Genomic DNA, 20,894 nt, shown 5'->3' on the forward strand with positions numbered 1-20,894 from the left:
TCTGGCACAAAAACTTAGGAGAGTTGCTGTTGAGGGGTTCAGACATAGGGCTCGAAAAAGCATATGATGTCGCAATGCATTGTGGGTGTCATGTAGCCATTTTTGCTGAACATAGATGTTGTTTACACAGCTGTCCTGTACCCGCTGTAATGTGAGAGAGAGCAACGAACTGGAATAAAATGGATCGTACAAAATGGATGGATGAAGTGCTGGCTGTCCAGAGTCGGGACCCGGGGTGGACCGCTCGCCTGTGCATCGGTTGGGGACATCTCTGCGCTGCTGACCCGTCTCCGCTCGGGATGGTCTCCTGCTGGCCCCACTATGGACTGGACTCTCACTATTGTGTTAGATCCACTATGGACTGGACTTTCACAATATTATACTAGACCCACTCGACGTCCATTGCATCCAGTCTCCCCTAGAGGGGGCGAAGGATCACCCACATCTGCGGTACTCTCCAAGGCTTCTCATTGTCATTCTCATTAACATCCCACTGGGTTGTGAGTTTTTCCTTGCCCTTATGTGGGATCTGAACCGAGGATGTCGTTGTGGCTTGTGCAGCCCTTTGAGACACTTGTGGTTTAGGGCTATGTAAATAAACATTGATTGATTGATAAAAAGAATGAAGGGACCGCACCGAGACAAACTGTAACCTGCTCAGTGGCCTTGTGGTTAGAATGTCCGCCCTGCGTTCGGTAGGTTCTGAGTTCAAAACCCGGCCGAGTCATACCAAAGACTCTAAAAATGCTTGGCACTCAGCAACAAGGGTTGGAATTGGGGGTTAAATCACCAAAACGATTCCCAAGCGCGGCCAGCGCTGCTGCTCACTGCTCCCCTGGCCTCCCAGGTTGTGGAACAAGGGGATGGGTCTAACGCAGAGAGTAATTTCACCACACCTAGTGTGTGAGTGTGTGTGTGTGTGACTATCAGTGGTACTTTAACGTTAACCTATTCCAAAGGCTTGCTACCTGGAAACAATTATACGAGTTAAATTGGCGGAATTGATCCATACGAGCAGATTTAAGAAAACTGCCACAATTATCAAAGCCAAACTTGTATATTTTTCGTCAATGGAGTCAGTTTTTAAACCACTGAAGGATTTTAGAAGGCAGAGTCTATTAAAGCTCATTGTCCTCCATCAAAAATGCACGCAATCTAAGGATTTCATCTTTTATGTCTTCCAAATGGAGTGAGGGTGCCCAGCCTCATTTCATGAGCAGGTATCCCCGAAAAAAAAAAGCCCAATATTACTTTTGAATATGTTGATCATTGCGCTACTTTTCTGAAAATAATACTCATTTATATTTGTGCTTCACCAAGACTAAAAGTAAACTGACAACATGCTTTTTTCAAAAATGCCATACATTGTTTTTAGCTTTGTCAACACTAATATCCAACTAAATGCTACTTGTGAAACAGAATAAAACATGCTTTGATTTAAAACATACCAGTCTGAAAATTCTGCGAACTCACCAACATGTACAAGGTGATGACGTTAAAATGTTTAATGTTTAATCGTCTCACAGCTGCTATCTAGGCCTGGGGTGTCCAAACTTTTTCCACTGAGGGCCGCACACTGACAAATCAAAGCAAGCGGGGGCCATTTTGATATTTGTTATTTTAAAAACCAATGCAATATATGTATAACAAATATACATGTAGGCCTCCACTCAGGCTTGATCCCGGGGACCCCAAAGGGTTTTGGTCAAAAAAATATAAAAAATGTGTCATTATTCAGTATTATTATTTGTATTATTATTCAAGTTTTAAATATCTAGATCAACATTAGATCTATCTGTCAATATAATGTTTTTAAAGATTTAAGTTGTATGCTCTTTTTGTCAAAGAAAACCCTGTTTTTTTATGGAAAAAACACAAAATATGCAATATTTTCACCCAATAATTTTTTTAAAGTGGAATATTTCAGATTATATAATAATTTGAGCCTTAAAAAGGTCAATAACTCATAACACCATTGATTCATTATTATTTTTTGAGCAATGACACTTAAAAACAAATCACACTAAAATTATTGGGGATCCAAAAGGGTCATACTCATTAAAGTGTTAAAAAAATAAATTATACATTTTTTTACTGTTTACTTTTAACACAATAATTTCGAGATCAACTTCAGATCTATCCGTCAATTATAAGTTTTATTGTTGTTTATGTTTTTTGTTTGTTCGTTTTAGGCCCTTCTTTAAAAAAAACAGCTCAGTTTTTTATATGGCAAACCAAAAATATGCTACATTTTCCCCAAAAGATATCTCAAAGTGGAATATTTAACGTGACGTAATTGGAGCCTTCAATAGGTCAATAATTCATAATGACATTGATTTTGATACATTATTATTTTTTAAAGAAAGAAACAGCCTGCATGGCAGCTTTGTGTAATTAGAGTAAACATTGCAACATTTTCTTGTTACATTTCACCTGTTTGCACTTTTATACCACTTTTTACGTTTAAAAAATTTTTCAATCGTATTTTTAAAATGTGCCGTGGGGCCGTTAAAAAATGACCTGCGGGCCGCAAATGGCCCCCGTGCCACACTTTGGACACCCCTGATCTAGGCCTTTCGCCATCTCTTTATTAGCTCTATAACCCGACTTCCTTCAGCTTTGCTTTTATGCTGGAAATGAGAAAAATCTCACCAATAACTTTTTTTTTCCTAAAGCGATCATGACCACGATTGTGGCAGTTAAAGATGCCGCACGTTTGTGTCGTGTTTTGAACTTCCATCCATTTTCTACCGCTTGTCCCCTTTGGAGTTGCGGGGGGTGCTGGAGCCTATCTCAGCTGCATTAAGGGGTAGGCGGGGTACAACCTGGACTAGTCGCCACCTTGTTAAATTAAAAAACAAAACTTAAGCAAAGAGTCTTGCATTAAGCCATGTAAATAAGAGTTTCAGACCTGTAATGTGTTGCTTTTCCCACGTCACACTTTCAAGCCCTGTCACTACTTGCAACATCGGTACTGAAAGACATGATTGGTCCAGGCATGCGCAAAGACGACGTCACTTTCGTCAACTTGGTTTACTGCAGTTATGTTTGTGCACGCCATCACCATTGCCAAGGTTTTCTTTTTTCTAACCTTTATTATCTTAGCCGAGGATGTCGTTGTGGCTTGTGCAGCCCTTTGAGACACATGTGATTAAGGGCTATATAAATAAACGTTGATTGATTGATTGATTTAAATAACAATGTCATGTAAAAGATTACATACAAAACAAAATAAACATTACTTAAGAACACTGTACTTGTTTTTGAAACGGTGAAGATTCGTACAAAAACCTGAACAATATGCTCACCAGCCTTAAATGGCAAAGAAATATATTTTTTTTACTACTTTATTTACATCAATTCATAATTCTGATCATTTAAAAATACTGTACCCGGATTTGAAATGACTGTGTACATCCATGCAAGAATATAGAATTATACGTAGCCTGTTTATCTAATCTGCATGCAGTCCGGCTAAGCTAATGCTACATTGCTAACGTTCCATTACAAACTGTCACATATCTACTATTACTATTAGACTGATCGTTTCATTGCATACTCTGTTGACATACATTGTATAATTAATCTTTAGATTAAGGGTAAATCCTTCTGTATATTTGCCATTGGATCAAGGAGGGGCTCCTAGCCAGCATCTGTGCTTCATGTCCAGCTGGGCCCTGCGCCCAAGTAGGTATACAAAATACAAGTTATGTAGGCACTTCTTACTTTTAGCAAATGAGGCTGGATGTTTGTGTTGCGACCTTGAAATGTCCGCTCATGTAGTTTGCATACGTAACAAGTCGGGTATGTCTTAAACAGCTTGTTTGGAACAAAGCAAAATTGTTTGACAAATATCTCTAAACGCTTTCATAGTTTTGACTTCAATTTTCCTGGCACTTACGGAGATCCGAAATACACAAAAATTGGATTTGTCATTATATGACCCCCACTGTAAATATGCGATATGTATATGGCCTTGATGAGTATAAGGCCTTGTTTACGCTGCAGGTCAATTCCAATATTTTTGCCCATATGCGACCTCTATCGGGTTTTCCATGTCAGTGTGAACAGTGCAATTCCGATTTTTTTATATCTGACTCAGGCCTCTTTTGTATGTGGGTATAAATCGGATATACATACCGTTCAAAAGTTTGGGGTCACCCAAACAATTTTGTGGAATAGCCTTCATTTTTAAGAACAAGAATAGACTGTCGAGTTTCAGATGAAAGTTCTCTTTTTCTGGCCATTTTGAGCATTTAATTGACCCCACAAATGTGATGCTCCAGAAACTCAATCTGCTCAAAGGAAGGTCAGTTTTGTAGCTTCTGTAACGAGCTAAACTGTTTTCAGATGTGTGAACATGATTGCACAAGGGTTTTCTAATCATCAATTAGCCTTCTGAGCCAATGAGCAAACACATTGTACCATTAGAACACTGGAGTGATAGTTTCTGGAAATGGGCCTCTATACACCTATGTAGATATTGCACCAAAAACCAGACATTTGCAGCTAGAATAGTCATTTACTACATTAGCAATGTATAGAGTTTATTTCTTTAAAGTTAAGACTAGTTTAAAGTTATCTTCATTGAAAAGTACAGTGCTTTTCCTTCAAAAATAAGGACATTTCAATTTGACCCCAAACTTTTGAACGGTAGTGTACGTACATGTGATGCGTCCTCAATGTGAATGCTCCCCCATTTAGGCTGCATTCATCCGACCAGAACGTCATCAAAAAGAGATAAGCGTCATAATTTTTTGCCTAAATAGTCGGTTATAAAATAAATAGTTAAAACATGAAGATAAAATGTTTTAGGAACTCACGTGAAACTTCCACCACTCCTGTTTCCGACAAGAGGCACATTTCCTGGGTTGGACAAAAAATCGTAATCTTCTATGCACAATAATTTGCACAAAATCCTTGAAATTGCCACAAATGCGGCAGTGCTGAGACCGACTAGGCTTGAAGCCATGTTTACTTCCGTACGGCGTAATGACGCCATGTTCGCTTGGAGGTCAGGTTGCATTCTCATTAGAAATCACTTTTTTTTTGTATTGTGAACAGCCACTAAAAACATCTGATTGAAAAAAATTCCAAATTGGACATCCGACCCTGCAGTGTGAATGTAGTCTGGGTGACAACCAACAACCAAATGGAGTTTCTTGGTAGCATAGAAAGCTAACATCCATGTCGAACGAGTTAATTGGCTTTATAATACTAATCTAAACTATAGTTTTCCCACCACACTTTTTTTGGGACATTGTTTTGTTATAAACCCGTTGTGTTAACGCCTCGACGACAACTACTGAGCAGCTGAGTTTTTACAATGTGAGATAAAAAACACAAAAAGTCCTCTCACGCTTATTTCGTCAATTTCCATAACATAATTTGGGAGACAGCACACTCTGATAGCGAGATATAACGAGTGTGACAAATTACCCGTGTGACAATTAAGCCCAAACCCCTCGACACTATGTATTGTCATCCCAGCAGGCACAAGACATTGATACAACGTTGATTATACATATCTTTTTTTAAAAACGGACTTCTAACAACGTTGCAAAATAGTTGTATTTGTAAACTGATACAACGTTGATGTCTAACATTGGATCTATGTTGTTGGTTGGGAAATGACCACATTTCAAAGGTCAAATCAACGTCACAACCTGACGTTGAATAAATGGCTCCAAAAAGCATGTTGTTTCAACGTTGTATTTGTGTTGTAAAATATTGGTTGGGAAATTACCAAAATTTAAATTGTCAAACCAACGTCAGAACCCATATTGATTAAACATTATCAAAAAGCATGTTGTCCCAACATTGGGTTAGAGTTGCTCAACGTCAGGACCTAATTCAACAAGTTCTCAACGTTGTTTTAATGTCCTGTGCCTGCTGGGATAACGTAAGCACATACTGTACCTGAACTATTGATAGAAGAATGCATATTTTGTCTTTAGTTCCTGAAATTACTATATGTTATAAAGCTCTTAGAGAAGCATATATGCTACTTTAGCCCAATATACAGTAGCTAATTAAATTAAACTCCTCATTGCATTAGATGTCCATTTTTGCAGTGCCTCTACTGTGGACGAATTAAAAAAAACAAAAAACGAAAAACAAATCATTATTATTTTGTGTGTAGCGAGTACAATCATGAAGATATTACAAAAATGAGCTGAGCTGTGCAAATAACGTAGCTTGCAGGCTTCTTAACATTGTTGCCGTTTTTTGTGTGTGGGTCATTAAACAACAAGCGCTCAACACTGTAATAAAGCTTGCCTTTGGTTCTTTATCAAACATTTCTTATTCATAGTCATAATGATGATAAATATGCACATGGCAGCATATTATTCCACTTCAATGATGTAAGACGAGTAAACACACGAGAGTTTTACAGCCCCAACCGAAACAGAGTTGTGCTAGGATGAGTTATTTTGCATCTCGATTGAACGTGAAACGAATAACTGAATACACTCAGTTAAGTAGAATATCAAATATCCAGACAGTAGACAGACAGTCTTCAAAGCTCAGAAACCTCTGCCGACATGTGATTGGATCGGTCAAGGTTTAATGGGTTGGGCGCCATAAGAGCAGGCAAGTAGGTCAGTGTCTGTCTGCTGACATGTTGTATATGTTGTGTCTTTTCATCATGCAGGTCGATTTCCACAGTTAGCTCACAATTTGTTAAACCTATGCAGGAAACACAATTGTGCACTCAAGTCAACAACAACATGCAATCTTACAGTTTGTACGGACCAGCCTTCCACGTGTGGCAGATAAATACAGCAAAAATAAGTGCATTAAAAATATAACTCACTATAACGCTGAATTTGTTTTTTGGCGATTGGATAGTCCCGAGCAGGTTGATGGTATTTACAGTACAATAGTACATGACTCTTGTTCTGAATTTGGTACATAGTAAAGTGTACTGTATAGCATCAACCTGCCCGGATGGAAATTAGCCATTGCCTTCAATCTGGAGCATTTACATTTTATATATCCACTGATATACATTGTCACATGTAAGAAATATATCATAAATCATGGGTTTTATGATACATCTATAAACAAGCTTATTGGTGCGGCTGGGGAAGATTGTCTCGGACAGTCGAACCACGAACACTGGTACTCCTCAGGGCTGTGTACTCTCCCCCTGGCTCTTCTCCCTGTATACAAACTGCTGCACCTCCAGTCACCAATCCGTAAAACTGCTCAAGTTTGCGGATGACACCACCCTCATCGGGCTCATCTCGAATGGCGATGAGTCCGCCTACAGGAGAGAGGTGGACCGGCTGACGTCCTGGTGCAGCCTCAACAACCTGGAGCTGAACGCCCAGAAAACAGTGGAGATGATCATGGACTTCAGGAAAGTCACAGCCCCACCATCCCCCCTCACCCTGATTGACTCTTCCACCCCCGTCCCCATTGTGGACTCCTTCTGTTTCTTGGGCACCACCATCACCCAGGACCTCAAGTGGGAGCCGACCATCAGCTCCCTCATCAAGAAGGCCCAGCACAGGATGTACTTCCTGCGGCAGCTGAGGAAACTTAAGGTGCCGACCGAGATGCTGGTGCAGTTTTACTCAGCCATCATAGAGTCCATCCTGACCTCCTCCATCACAGTGTGGTTCCCCGGCGCCACAGTCCAGGATAAGAATAGACTGCAGCGCATGGTACGTGCTGCTGAGAAGGTGATTGGCTGCAAGCTCCCATCCCTCCATGACTTGTTCTCCTCCAGGACCAGGAGGCGTGTGGGTTGGATCACAGCTGACTCTTCTCACCCTGGACACAAACTATTCTCCCCTCTCCCCTCAGGCAGGAGACTACGCTCCATCCAGACCCACACCTCCCGCCACCTGAACAGTTTTTTCCCCTCGGCCATCAGGCAAATGAACAATAACTCCTAACAGTAGCTCCTTGAATTCCTTGAATTCCTTCTAAGTCTATCTGATAGCTCAGTTACAGCTCTTTTTATTACCAAATATGTGTTATATGTGTTTTATGTTGCACGATTGCACCAAGAAAAATTCCTAGTTTGTGAACCCGTTCTCAAACAATGGCAATAAAACTATTCTGATTCTGATTCTGATTCTGATTCTGATTCTTGTGGGATAGGCAAAAGTTGAGTCAGACAAATTGCCGTCGTTTATAAATTATTTAATATTTCTGCGCGGCCCGGTAGCAAATACGTTACTGACCGCTACCTGTGGTTGGGGACCACTGGTTCATAACATACTGTAGTTACATTTTGGCCTTGGTAAGGCCCTCCACATTTAGCTGCAGCACTGTGATGCCTTTTTGTATGGCATCAAACATTGCCTGCCCTGAACAGGGTACTTGTCCCATGTTGACAACAGGCTGCATTCTCCAATTATATGTCGTTGTCATTGATGTTAAAATTTGCTGTTGCTGTCGTTCGCCTGATAAATCAGTTACCAGGGCTCACCACGAGGAGGTCGACAACTTGAGCCCCAAATCGATTCAGTAACTTTTTAGCAAATAAAATCAAGCAGTGTGACTGTGAAATAAATACTGGAGACTGGACACTGCAGGTGAAGTTTCCAGTATTCCTGATATTTCCCTTAATATGGATATAAACAAGCAAGTAAACAACAATTAATGGCCAATGCATTCACATCTTATTTGAATAAAGTGCAATCAACACTTTTCTGCTCGCGTGTTCACTATTTAAGCAATTTTCAATAAAACAACAGTAACTAACATTTTAACAGTAGAATGCAGCATCTGTTCTCAACCCTGGCATAACCAATGAAGGACAGCGTCCCAGGTGTCCGGAAGACTGTGCCCCCTCATCCCTGTTGATAAAGTTGGCCCCTCACTACTTAAGTTCCTTCATCAATCAATCAATCAATCAATGTTTATTTATATAGCCCTAAATCACAAGTGTCTCAAAGGGCTGCACAAGCCACAACGACATCCTCGGTACAGAGCCCACATAAGGGCAAGGAAAACTCACCCGTGTGGGACGTCAATGTGAATGACTATGAGAAACCTTGGAGAGGACCGCATATGTGGGTAACACCCCCCCTATAGGGGAGACCGAAAGCAATGGATGTCGAGTGGGTCTGACATAATATTGTGAAAGTCCAGTCCATAGTGGATTTAACACAATAGTGAGAGTCCAGTCCATAGCGGGGCCAGCAGGAAACCATCCATAGCGGAGACGGGTCAGCAGCGCAGAGATGTCCCCAACCGATGCACAGGCGAGCGGTCCACCCCGGGTCCCGACTCTGGACATCCAGCACTTCATCCATGGCCACCGGACCTGTGTGTCTCCCCCTCCTCCACAAGAGAGAGGGGGGCAGAGGAGAAAAGAAAAGAAACGGCAGATCAACAGGTCTAAAAAGGGGGTCTATTTAAAGGCTAAAGTATACAAATGAGTTTTGCTGCCCCGGACCATCTCATTACCTCACTCTTCACCACCTCAATAATTGTGCTCTGGACACTGCATTGCTGCAACATCAACGTAACACCCATCAGACATCTGACTGTTCCCACCCCCACGCCCCCTTTATTCGCCATCTTCCTGACAATGCTAAACTGTGAACTATGGTCAACCTGCACTTTATTGCAGTTTCTATACCGCTGGACAAAGCTCAAACAAAATCTCGTTGACATGTATGACTTAAGTGTTATTATGACAATGACAATAAAGGAATTGATTGATTGATTGATTGATTGATTGATTGATTGATTGATTGATTGAAGATGGGACTCACAGTAAATGCTTCTACTGAGGTAGCATCTCTAACTGTTACCGGGAGGGCATTCCATAGTACTGGAGCCCGAATAGAAAACGCTCTATAGCACGCAGATTTTTTTTGGGCTCTGGGAATCACTAATAAGCCGGAGTTCTTTGAACGCTGAACATATGGTACAATACAATCAGCAAGATAGGCTGGAGCTACACCGTGTAGTATTTTGTACGTAAGTAGTAAAATCTTAAAGTCACATCTTAAGTGCACAGGAAGCCAGTGCTGGTGAGCCAGTATAGGCGTAATATGATCAAACTTTCTTGTTCTTGTCAAAAGTCTAGCAGCCGCATTTTGTACCAACTGTAATCTTTTAATGCTAGACATAGGGAGACCCGAAAATAGTATGTTACAGTAAACGAGACGAGACGTAACGAACGCATGAGTAATGATCTCAGCGTCGCTAGTGGACAAAATGGAACGAATTTTAGCGATATTACGGAGATGAAAGAAGGCCGTTTTAGTAACACTCTTAATGTGTGACTCAAACGAGAGAGTTTGGTCGAAGATAATACCCAGATTCTTTACCGAGTCGCCTTGTGTAATTGTTTGGTTGTCAAATGTTAAGGTGGTATTATTAAATAGATGTCGGTGTCTAGCAGGACCGATAATCAGCATTTCCGTTTTCTTGGCGCTGAGTTGCAAAAAGGTTAGCGGACATCCATTGTTTAATTTCATTAAGACACGCCTCCAGCTGACTACAATCCGGCGTGTTGGTCAGCTTTAGGGGCATGTAGAGTTGGGTGTCATCAGCATAACAGTGAAAGCTAACACCGTATTTGCGTATGATGTCGCCTAGCGGCAGCATGTACATACTACAGAGTGCAGGGCCAAGAACCGAACCCTGGGGAACTCCACACGTTACCTTAACATACTCCGATGTCACATTGTTAAGGGAGACGCACTGAATCCTGTCAGTAAGATAGGAGTTAAACCAAGAGAAGGCTAAGTCTGACATACCAATACATGTTTTGATACGCTCTAATAAAATATTATGATCGACGGTATCGAAAGCAGCGCTAAGATCAAGTAGCAGCAACATAGATGACGCATCAGAATCCATCGTTAGCAATAGATCATTAGTCATTTTTGCGAGGGCTGTCTCCGTAGAGTGATTTGCCCTGAAACCGGATTGAAAAGGTTCACAGAGATTGTTAGACGCTAAGTGTTCATTTAGCTGCTGTGCAACAATCTTTTCGAGGATTTTCGAAATAAACGGTAGGTGGTTTACCATGAGGTCAGGATCGAGGTTAGGTCTTTTGAGCAGAGGATGAATAACCGCTTTTTTGAATGCTAGGTGAACAGTGCCAGAGGAAAGTGATAAGTTTATAATATTTAGCACTGATGGACCTAATAATACAAAACGCTCCTTGATAAGTTTCCCAGGAAGTGGGTCAAGTAAACATGTTGTTTGTTTTATCCCACTTACACGCCTTAATAATTCCTCTAATGTTATTTCATCAAAAAGAGAGAGACTATTTTGGAAGGCAGTATCCGTCATATATACAGTCATATCTGTGTTAATAGAACCTAGTTGTAGCTGGGATGCGTTGTCTTTAATTTCCTTTCTAATCCATCTCTTCTACTTTGTCATGATCCGTGACCCGGATCATGTTTTCTTTAGTCATGTTCTGTTAGTTTTGGACTCTCAGTTCCTGTTTTGTGCACTCCGGGGTTTGTTTTGGTCACCATGGGTACTGATTGTTTTCACCTGCCTCTAGTTCAGGGGTCACCAACGTGGTGCCCGCGGGCACCAGGTCGCCCGTAAGGACCAGATGAGTCGCCCGCGGGCCTGTTCTAAAAAAAATATATATATATATATTTTTTTTTTTTTTTTTTTTTTTTTTTAAATTAAATCTACATACAAAAAACACAAGATACACTTTCAATCAGTGCATCAACCCAAACAACCTCCCCCATGCACACTCATCCACACCCACTCACACAAAAGGGGTTATTTCTTTCTGCTACCAATATTCTGGTTCCCACAACATAGACAACACATCTGCAAGGGACACAGTCCCTGAAGCACACATGATTGTATAGGCTGCTGGTCCACTAAGATTTTCATTAATTACTATTTTTTATGTAATTATTTTTATATTGTTTTACTTTCTTTTTTATCCAAGAAAATGTTTTTTTATTTATTTATCTTTTTTTATTTTATTTTTTTTAAAAAGGGCCTTATCTTCAACAGACCAGGTTGTCAATGAAATTAGATTTGTTTAAAGGGTTTTTTAAACCAGGCCCAGTCCAGATAATGTCCAAGTAGGACTCAGCAACCCACACCTTCATTCATGTACACAGAAAAAAATTAGGGAACACAACAGATTGCATATAATTTATAAACAAAATTACATTTTCAAAATAAGCATTTATGTACAGTCCAGATTATGTCCAGGTCACTCAAATTAGGGAACACAACAACAGATATCATATAATCTATAAACATAATTATACTTTCAAAATAAGCCTTTGAGGACTTCTCATCTTTTTTTTAATGTTTTTTGGCATCATTATCGTTTTCAACCATGTAACTTTCTAAAGTTAGAAAATACTGAATAAATGTTTTAAAGAAAGTAATACTAAGTGAATATCTGTTTTTGGCCTTAAAAATAAACATTTTACCGAGTACTATAATTAAATTGACTAAATCATGATTGTCAATGAACTCTCCTAAAATAACAGAAACCACATTAAGCTTCATAAACAAACCAATCCTTAAACACATTTTTTCAACTTCCACCCAAAACAAAGACACAATATGACAATACCAAAACAAATGCAGGGTGGATTCAGGTTCCTGACAACAAAATCGGCAATCATCTGACTCTGTCATATTCCATAATTTTAACATTTTCCCTGTGGGTAAGAAGTTATAAATAATTTTAATTTGAAAATAACGATTTTGCACATCGATAGTGGTTTTATAGATTAGTTTGAATATGGCATCCCATGGCAAGGGGCAGTCAAAAAAGCCCTCCCATTTTCTAATTGTGTTGTATGAGGCAGCCTTCAAAGATTTCTTTATTAAATAAAAATTATATATTTTTCTATTTATTTTAGTTCCTTTTTGCCAACTAGAATTTCTTATTAGAGGTTTACAAACTAATAATTTAGTAGTTCCATAATTAATTATTTGTTTCCATCTTTTCCCAATTACTCCAGTTAGTTGATAAAATGAAAAGCTTGAGCAAGCATCACCATACATAGCTCTAAATTCATCATACTTAATAATTTTACCATTCTCATTGATAATATCATTGACAAAAATGATTCCTCTTTCAAACATATTTTTCCAAAAGAAAGGCTTTCCATCTATTACAATATTAGAGTTCATCCATATTAACTGCTGCAAAATATCGTCTCTTTTTTCTGGCACATAAAATTGAAAACACCACTATGAGTGGATTGTTTCCTTTATGAACCCCGCCATTTTTCCCAGCAGACTCTCTGGGAGGGGATCACTTGTAAAAAAGGATACAATTTCTTTTGATACAGTACATGTTTTTTGTCCAAGAGGACATTTGTGTACCACTCAATGTTTAAATACATCTTTGGAACAATTGATGCTTTTAAAGACAGACACATAGCTTCAAGGTTGAGAAGTTTCAGGCCCCCATATTCATACTCTTTGTACAAAACCTTTCTTTTAATCTTTTCTGGTTTGCCGTTCCAGACAAAATCGAAGACCCTCCGCTCATAAATCTTAAAAAAGTTTTGTGATGAAGCTGGTAATGACAAAAACAAATAAATAAATTGAGGAATAATTAACGAGTTGGCAATAGACATTTTACCATACAAGGTTAGGGATTTCCCTTTCCATAATTGCATAATTTTGTCCAGCTTTCTTAGTCCATTATCATAATTTACTGAGCCTAGATCTTCCAGATTTTCTGGGACAACAACACTAAGTATGTTAACTGGTCCATCTGTCCACAAAACAGGCACTTTGCATTCCATTCGAAAGGACGTTCTCTTTAGATTTCCGATCCTTAACATTTTACATTTATCATAATTAAGCTTAAGGCCAGATTGCTGTGAAAATATGTCCAAAAGATTAAGAAGGTTCCGCAAACAATGAGGAAAAATCTTATCTTTGTGAATCAGCCTTTTCTGACATGAACTTCATCAAGAACAAACACAGAACACGCCTCACTGATGCACATCTGCAAGACTCACTCAGAGTTGCAGTGTCAAGTTACACACCAGAGTACAACACACTAGTTAACAGCATGCAATGCCAGGCTTCCCACTAACTGACAAAGAAACAGATAACAGATTTGGTGTCCAGTTCAAAGTGTGACATGATTTAAAAATTTGAGAGTTTACTTTTGTATTTTACATGAGTTATTATTTGTACAAACATGGTGCAAAGTAATTCATGATTTGTTAAAAAATGTTAGTGGCTAGCTAGTTAAAATGGGATATTGTGATTTCACAAGACTGTCTTAGAAGTGATCATTTGAAAATGTTCAATTTGAAAAATGTGCACTTAGAGAAAATATAAAAATAAAGTGTTGCATATTGATATTTATCTGTTTCTATATATATTTATTGTGAGAAATCATTAAGATGATCAGTGTTTCCACAAAGATAAATATCATTAATTATTAATAATAACAGAGTTAAAGGTATATTGAGCAAATTGGCTACTTCTGGCAATTTATTTAAGTGTGTATCTAACTGGTAGCCCTTCGCATTAATCAGTACCCAAGAAGTAGCCCTTGGTTTCAAAAAGGTTGGTGACCCCTGCTCTAGTTAGTGTTCGGCACGTTCACCTGCTGCCGGACACTAATCAGAGGGCTATTTATTCACGTTGCTCGCCACACTCTGGATGGCTTCGTTGTTTGCTGTATGCAACATTCACGTTGGTATTCTTGTTTTCTGGCTAATGATTCCTGTGCTAAGTTTTGGTTCCTTAGCTTCTCGTGCGATCGGCACGCTTTCCTTTTGTTTGTTTCCTGTCTTTTTGTAATGTGTAGGATTTATGACAATAAATCCTATTCCTACCTTCACGCTTTCGTCCGGAGTAGTCCGTCTGCATCTTGGAAGAACGACCCCGCAGTAACATGCGACCCCCATGTGACATATGTATTAGTTTCTGATTAAATGAGTTCTCCTTGGCTGCCAGTTGCGTGTTGTGTGTCACACTTCATGTTGTGTTCAGGAAGTCGGTGCGTCGCCCAACTCCCTCAATCAGCTGTCACTTCCGGCGTGGCGGTCGCGTCTTTTGTGGCTTAAAGTTGTGTTGCTCTTTTAAATGATCGTGTTGTGTCGTTTGTATTTGTTGTGGCTCTTGCAATCGTGCTGTAGCTGAAAGTTATTGTATTAAATAATCAGTATTGTGAATTTGATGTATTAGATGTAAATAAAGTAGTAAAATAAGATCGATTTATTTGCCATTTAAGGCTTCTGAACACATTGTTTAGGTTTCTGTACAGATATGTACGGTTTCAAAATAAATACAGTATTCTTAAGTAACATTTGTTTTGTTTTGTATGTAATATTTTATATGACATTGTTATTCAAATACAGATTACAAAAAATAAAAAAAAATAAACCATGGTGACTGTGACGGTGGGCACAATCATAACTGCCGTCAAACAAGTTGACAGAAGGGACGTAGCTTCACTCATCCGTCGACCGATCGTGTCTTACTGAACTGATCGGGTAGTGACAGTAACTAATTGTGGAGGACTCCTTGCAGGGTGGGTTCTCCTGGGACCGACAGAACTTCTTGAGCCTGGGATACAGGTTTGATCAAGTCTTTATTGTTATACACCCCAGTGTTCAGGACGGTGTTGCCAGCGGGGTCCGTGCTTCCTCTTTCGAGTCTCTCGTGTGCGTGTGTCATCTGCTCTCATTCACGCGCCGGCAATCTACTCACTTGCCAGCTGGGCTTCGAAGTCGGGCCATACACACTCCCTTCCCGCAGGAGGTGCGCCGACCACGCCCCCCTCCACACTAATGATATTGTCTTGTGGCGTTTGTTGTGACCTTTCTCAGCCACGCACGTACAACACTTAAGACCTTCAGTATATCAGTATGTGGAATTCAATTATGGAATGGATTAAGCAAAGAAATCAAACAATGCCCTAATATAATCCTCTTCAAGAAACTCTTCAAACTTAAAGTGTTTACAAAGTACAAAGAAGAAGAACCATGATAAACATTCTGAATTTATCTCATCCATCCATTCATTTTCTAGATACTCTTACTTATCTCACCATATGAAATATAACGTACTACACCGAGTATTATTTATTTATTTTTATTGTTATTTATGGAGTATATTGTGAATAAATTGAGAACAGGAAGTGAACAAAAGTTTTAGCAACTGCTATATAAAGGAAAAAGGGTACGATTAAATAAGCTCTGCTTCTTCCTACTCCTTTTCGAACATGTTGAATAGAGAAACTGGAAATTGTGATGTATCATGTTGTACGCATGCATGTTCGAAATAAACTCATACTCAACTCAACTCAACTCAACTAAACCGTAGCTATCCACCATTTTTGTTTTGATGACGTCACAGGCCAGCAAAATAGACCTAACGTTTGCAGTCCCTATTTTTAAAAGTGTTAAACTTCACATAAAGTCTGCCGTTCTTAAATGTAATGTATTCCTTTTTGTAGTATCAATAAAATCCATCAATTCCCTTTTAAAATGATCTTGGATTGATACCTATCTTCCGGAAGGCAAACTTGCCGATGACAGATTGATATACTTGAAATTTAGGGCTATAAATCGATCTGTTAATGTATCGATCAATAGTAGGTACACTCCTACTAATCTCAAATATTTTTTTCCAACACTGCGCCACAACCTTCCGTGCACTGTTGCTGTATAAGGTTACAAAGCCAAGAGAAGTCTACACAAAATATATCATGTATGCAATTACAACTAAGTATCATTCTTATTTTCACCAGATAATGCTAGTGTTTAAAATCTCAAACTTCAAAATGGTAATTACTGCTACTTGTTAAACGCAGGAGCATGAAAACGTTATAAAGTTTTTAAAAATGATACTACAATTAAAGTAAATGGTCCCTTTAAAACCGGTGTCCAGGAGCGTTTTGCTCTGGTTTAATTAGATGTTATTAAATGTGTTACACTTTTCCAGGTTGAAAATAACACACATTACTGTAAAGTACTGTACATTTGCCATGTCTTGGATGACGTGTAGACAAGTTTATCTCTGTGTCTGTTCGGCCGCATTATTTTACTGCATCCATAGTGAATAAAGATTTTCAAGATGTGCGTACATAAAGGGACAATAACAGGATCAATAACCACAAAGACCTTTTTAATCAAATTGTGTGCTTTTCACGAGCGAGACAACATCCATTTTGAAAGCAGTCAACACATGACAACACACATCTTGCTTTCTTTACTCTAATTGGCTGACTGGTGCTCTAATTGGCAGGCATGGAGCCGTGGATGTTCCGGTTCAAGGCGGCGGGCACGGTGGATTATTCGCAGCTGACCTTCGACCCCGGCCAAAATGAACTGATTGTGGGTGCCAGGTGACGTATATATTTTCTATTCTCTTATCCATAGTGTCATATTCTCCAGATTTTTCTAAATACTGAGCATTTTAGTAGGCAAACATATTTATTAAAAACAAAGCAGAGGTTTTATTAAACAGCTGTATATAATATTTTTGGACACTGTAATATTACACACAGTTTGAACAGTAACACTGTGTTTGAATATCAGAAAAAATAAAACACTGTATGTAAATAATTAATCAAATGTTTGGCGTACCACTGAATGGAGCCCGCGTACCACTATTGGTACACATTCTACAGTTTGATAATCCCTGGGCTATCTAATAACAAATCATATCCAAGTAGTATTTTAAAGCTAAAACTCTAAACTTAATAGAAGAATCAAATGTATTTTTAGCAAGTAAATGTCAAAATTTGCAACCAGGACTGTGCAAGACCCCCAGCCACTGTCTCTCCATATCATTAAATATTGATCATATTTAACAGAGAAAATAGGCAATTTCAGTTTGGGTAGTTCTTTTTCAGGAACAGACACAAATGTTTGCACACTCACATGGCTCATATTGAAGAATACTTTTTTCATTGTTTACCAAATGTATACTCAAGTTGAACTTGACAGGATTCTTCACAGACTTTTTTGTTGTGGTGGTGGTTGTCAAATGTTACTGTTAAGGTGCGTTTGGATGTTAGGGGTGGCTAAAATTGGTCTAAATTCCAATATCATCGATACTAAAGTGGGTATTGGAACCGGATCAATACTCGTGTGACATCTGCATGTAACTGAAGTTGTTTTGTTGACATGTTTATATCTGTTACATTGTTTCTTGTTTGTTATATTGCACTAGTGAAATGTTTCCTAAACAAATTGTAGAACGTAACGTAATAAGGTGATTATTTTTATTATGTTTTCATACAATTCCATTGTTTTATAGGATTGTAGTTATCCAAACATTTTTGTTGCATGAAATATTTGTCCTGTGTTCTCATAATCATTGAGACACATTTTCTGAAATTATTCAATGATCATCACGAGAGATGAGCCAATGAGGCTTTAGTGAGTGTGTGGCACACTTACTAGCTGTACTGACACTGCACTGATACTGTTTGGTGTTTCATAATGGTCATCTGCCATCTGCTGGACTAAAACAAGTTTTGCCTGCAAATAAAATTAATAGTTATGATTACATTTGTACTTAATTTGGTCTCAAAATAATGCTGACAATAATATTGTTTATTGGCAATAATGTGTGGTACAATATAACAATGGGACTGTCTGGGAATGTAGCTTGTCATTACAACTCCGTACAGTAGGGGGTGAACACTAGTGGCTTGCGATACTACTGATTTTTTTTCCGATTCGATGCCGAGTAAAATTCAGGCTGATATTGGCGACACCGATCCAATACTTTGTGCAAATATATCTAATGTGTCTGGTAAAATGTAAAAAGTATTGTATTTCCAGTGTTGCTGCTTTTGGGGAATTATCTTCAAACAAAACAAATGATAGCAATATTCTGCACCTAATGTGTTATTGTATTTATTTTCAACTCTGTGTGTAGTTTCTCTTCTTGAGCAAAGCAGAGTGTTCCGCTGCATTTGCGTATTACATACTTACATAGGCGGAAGAAAAAGTAGTTCCTACCAATTGTGCTTCATTGAGACAAGAGTTCAATGATTTAGTTACTTTACACTGTGTTCCTTGTTAATGATATACATTATCTTACAAAACCCAAAACCAGTGAAAATGGCACGTTGTGTAATTCATAAATAAAAACAGAATACAATGATTTGCAAATACTTTTTAACTTATATTCAATTGAATAGACTGCAAAGACAATATATTTAATGTTCAAACTGAGAAACTTGTTGTTTTTTTTGCAAATAATCATTAACTTAGAGTTTAATGGCAGCAACACATTGCAAAAAAGTTGGCACGGGCATTTTTACCACTGTGTTACATGGCCTTTCCTTTTAACAACACTCAGTAAACATTTGCAACTGAGGAGACCAAATTTTTAAGCTTTTCAGGTGGAATTATTTCCCATTCTTGCTTGATGTACAGTTTAAGTTGTTCAACTTATATTCTCCGTTGTGGTATTTTAGGCTTCATAATGTGCAACACATTTTCAATGGGAGACAGGTCTGGACTACAGGCAGGCCAGTCTAGTACCCGCACTCTTTTACTACGAAGCCCCGCTGTTGTAACACATGCAGAATGTGGCTTGCTGAAATAAGCAGGGGCGTCCTTCACAGATGTGTAAGTTACCCATGCCTTGGGCATGAAACTTTTGATGATATTACAGACCTTATATTATTATATACAGTCCGTATATATATATATATAGTATATATATATATATATATATATATATATATATATATATATATATATATATATATATATATATATATATATATATATATATATATACAGTTGAGCTCATAGGACTAGATAGTACAATCCCTCAGATTAATCAGCAGTTAGTGTTGAGTGGGGTGTGGGGGGTTAGGGGAAAAAGCTTCACTGGGGTCTTCAGGTGGGCACCCTCCTTCACTGGTGTTTCGTTGATAGGCCCACGACACCTCCGGAGGGCTCAACGGCGACATCTGGCGTCCCAGGTGTGCCCCCCTCTGCCTTTACCCCTAGATGTCATTTAGCAGCCCAGTTTGGGTCCTTTCTCTTGAACCATATCCATCTGCTACTTTGTTCAGCAGCATCCGACAGCGATTTGACAGCCCGCCGGAAGGCCTGACCTCTCAATCCCATTCCTTTGAGGAGCTTGGTTGTGGACGTAGCAACGAAGCCTCTGCACCCGACTTCAACTGGAAGCACTCGGGCACGCCAGCCGCGCTGCTCTGCCTCGGCTGCTATGTCCGCATACCTCAGTTGTTTGCGCTCATATGCTTCACCAACTGCTGCTTCCCATGGTACAGTTAGTTCAACAATGAACACAGTCTTCTGGGAGGTTGACCACAAGACCAGGTCCGGCCTGAAGCTGGTTGTAATGATTTCAGGCGGGAAGATGAGTTTGTGGTCCAAGTCAACCTGCATTTTCCAGTCCCGGGCAGAGTCCAGAAGGGTTGCCTCCACTCTTGCAGATGGTTTTGGTGGGAGTTGTCCTGCTCTTACAAACTGAGTGGTGATTGAGTGACTAGGGATTGGGGGAGGGAGGGCCTTGTTGTTATTTCTCTTTTCCTCCAGGGTGATCGCCAGCTGTCTCAAGACCTGGTTGTGCCTCCAGGTGTAGCGGCCTTGAGACAAACTGATTTTGCAGCCAGTGAGGATGTGACGGAGTGTTGCAGGGGTTTGACAGAGTGCACAAGAAGGATCTTCTCCAAACCATTGGTTTAAGTTCTTGGGTGTGGGAAGAACATCGTAGGTGGCTCTGATGATGAAGCTGATTTGGCTCCCTTCCATTTCCCAAAGATCCTTCCATGTGAGCTTACGATGCTCCAGGTTTTCCCAGCTAGTCCACTGTCCCTGTTTGGACTGTGCCACTGCTGTTGCACATCTGTCTGCCTCCTCTTGTTGTCGAACCTGATCAACCACCAGCTTTCTCCTCTGGGCTGATGTTGCTTTGTGCCATGTGGGTCGACTAGCCCCAAG

General features: G+C 39.3%; 1 protein-coding gene across 10 annotated transcripts in view; it reads left to right on the forward strand.

The window, feature by feature from the left end:
* The window catches only part of sema5a (sema domain, seven thrombospondin repeats (type 1 and type 1-like), transmembrane domain (TM) and short cytoplasmic domain, (semaphorin) 5A), a 476,735-nt gene that overhangs the window by 175,594 nt on the left and 280,247 nt on the right, over positions 1-20,894 (forward strand). For all 10 annotated transcript variants that reach the window (XR_009821170.1, XR_009821171.1, XM_062021096.1 and 7 more), the window contains one exon: positions 17,203-17,302. Coding sequence is in view for 8 of the 10 variants with exons in the window: in XM_062021096.1 (XP_061877080.1) it covers positions 17,203-17,302 (100 nt within the window). In the remaining 2 variants the exon portion in view is untranslated. The remainder of the gene's footprint in view (positions 1-17,202; positions 17,303-20,894) is intronic.

Source organism: Entelurus aequoreus, linkage group LG15 (genome assembly GCF_033978785.1).
Source record: "Entelurus aequoreus isolate RoL-2023_Sb linkage group LG15, RoL_Eaeq_v1.1, whole genome shotgun sequence".
NCBI classification, from domain to species: domain Eukaryota; kingdom Metazoa; phylum Chordata; class Actinopteri; order Syngnathiformes; family Syngnathidae; genus Entelurus; species Entelurus aequoreus.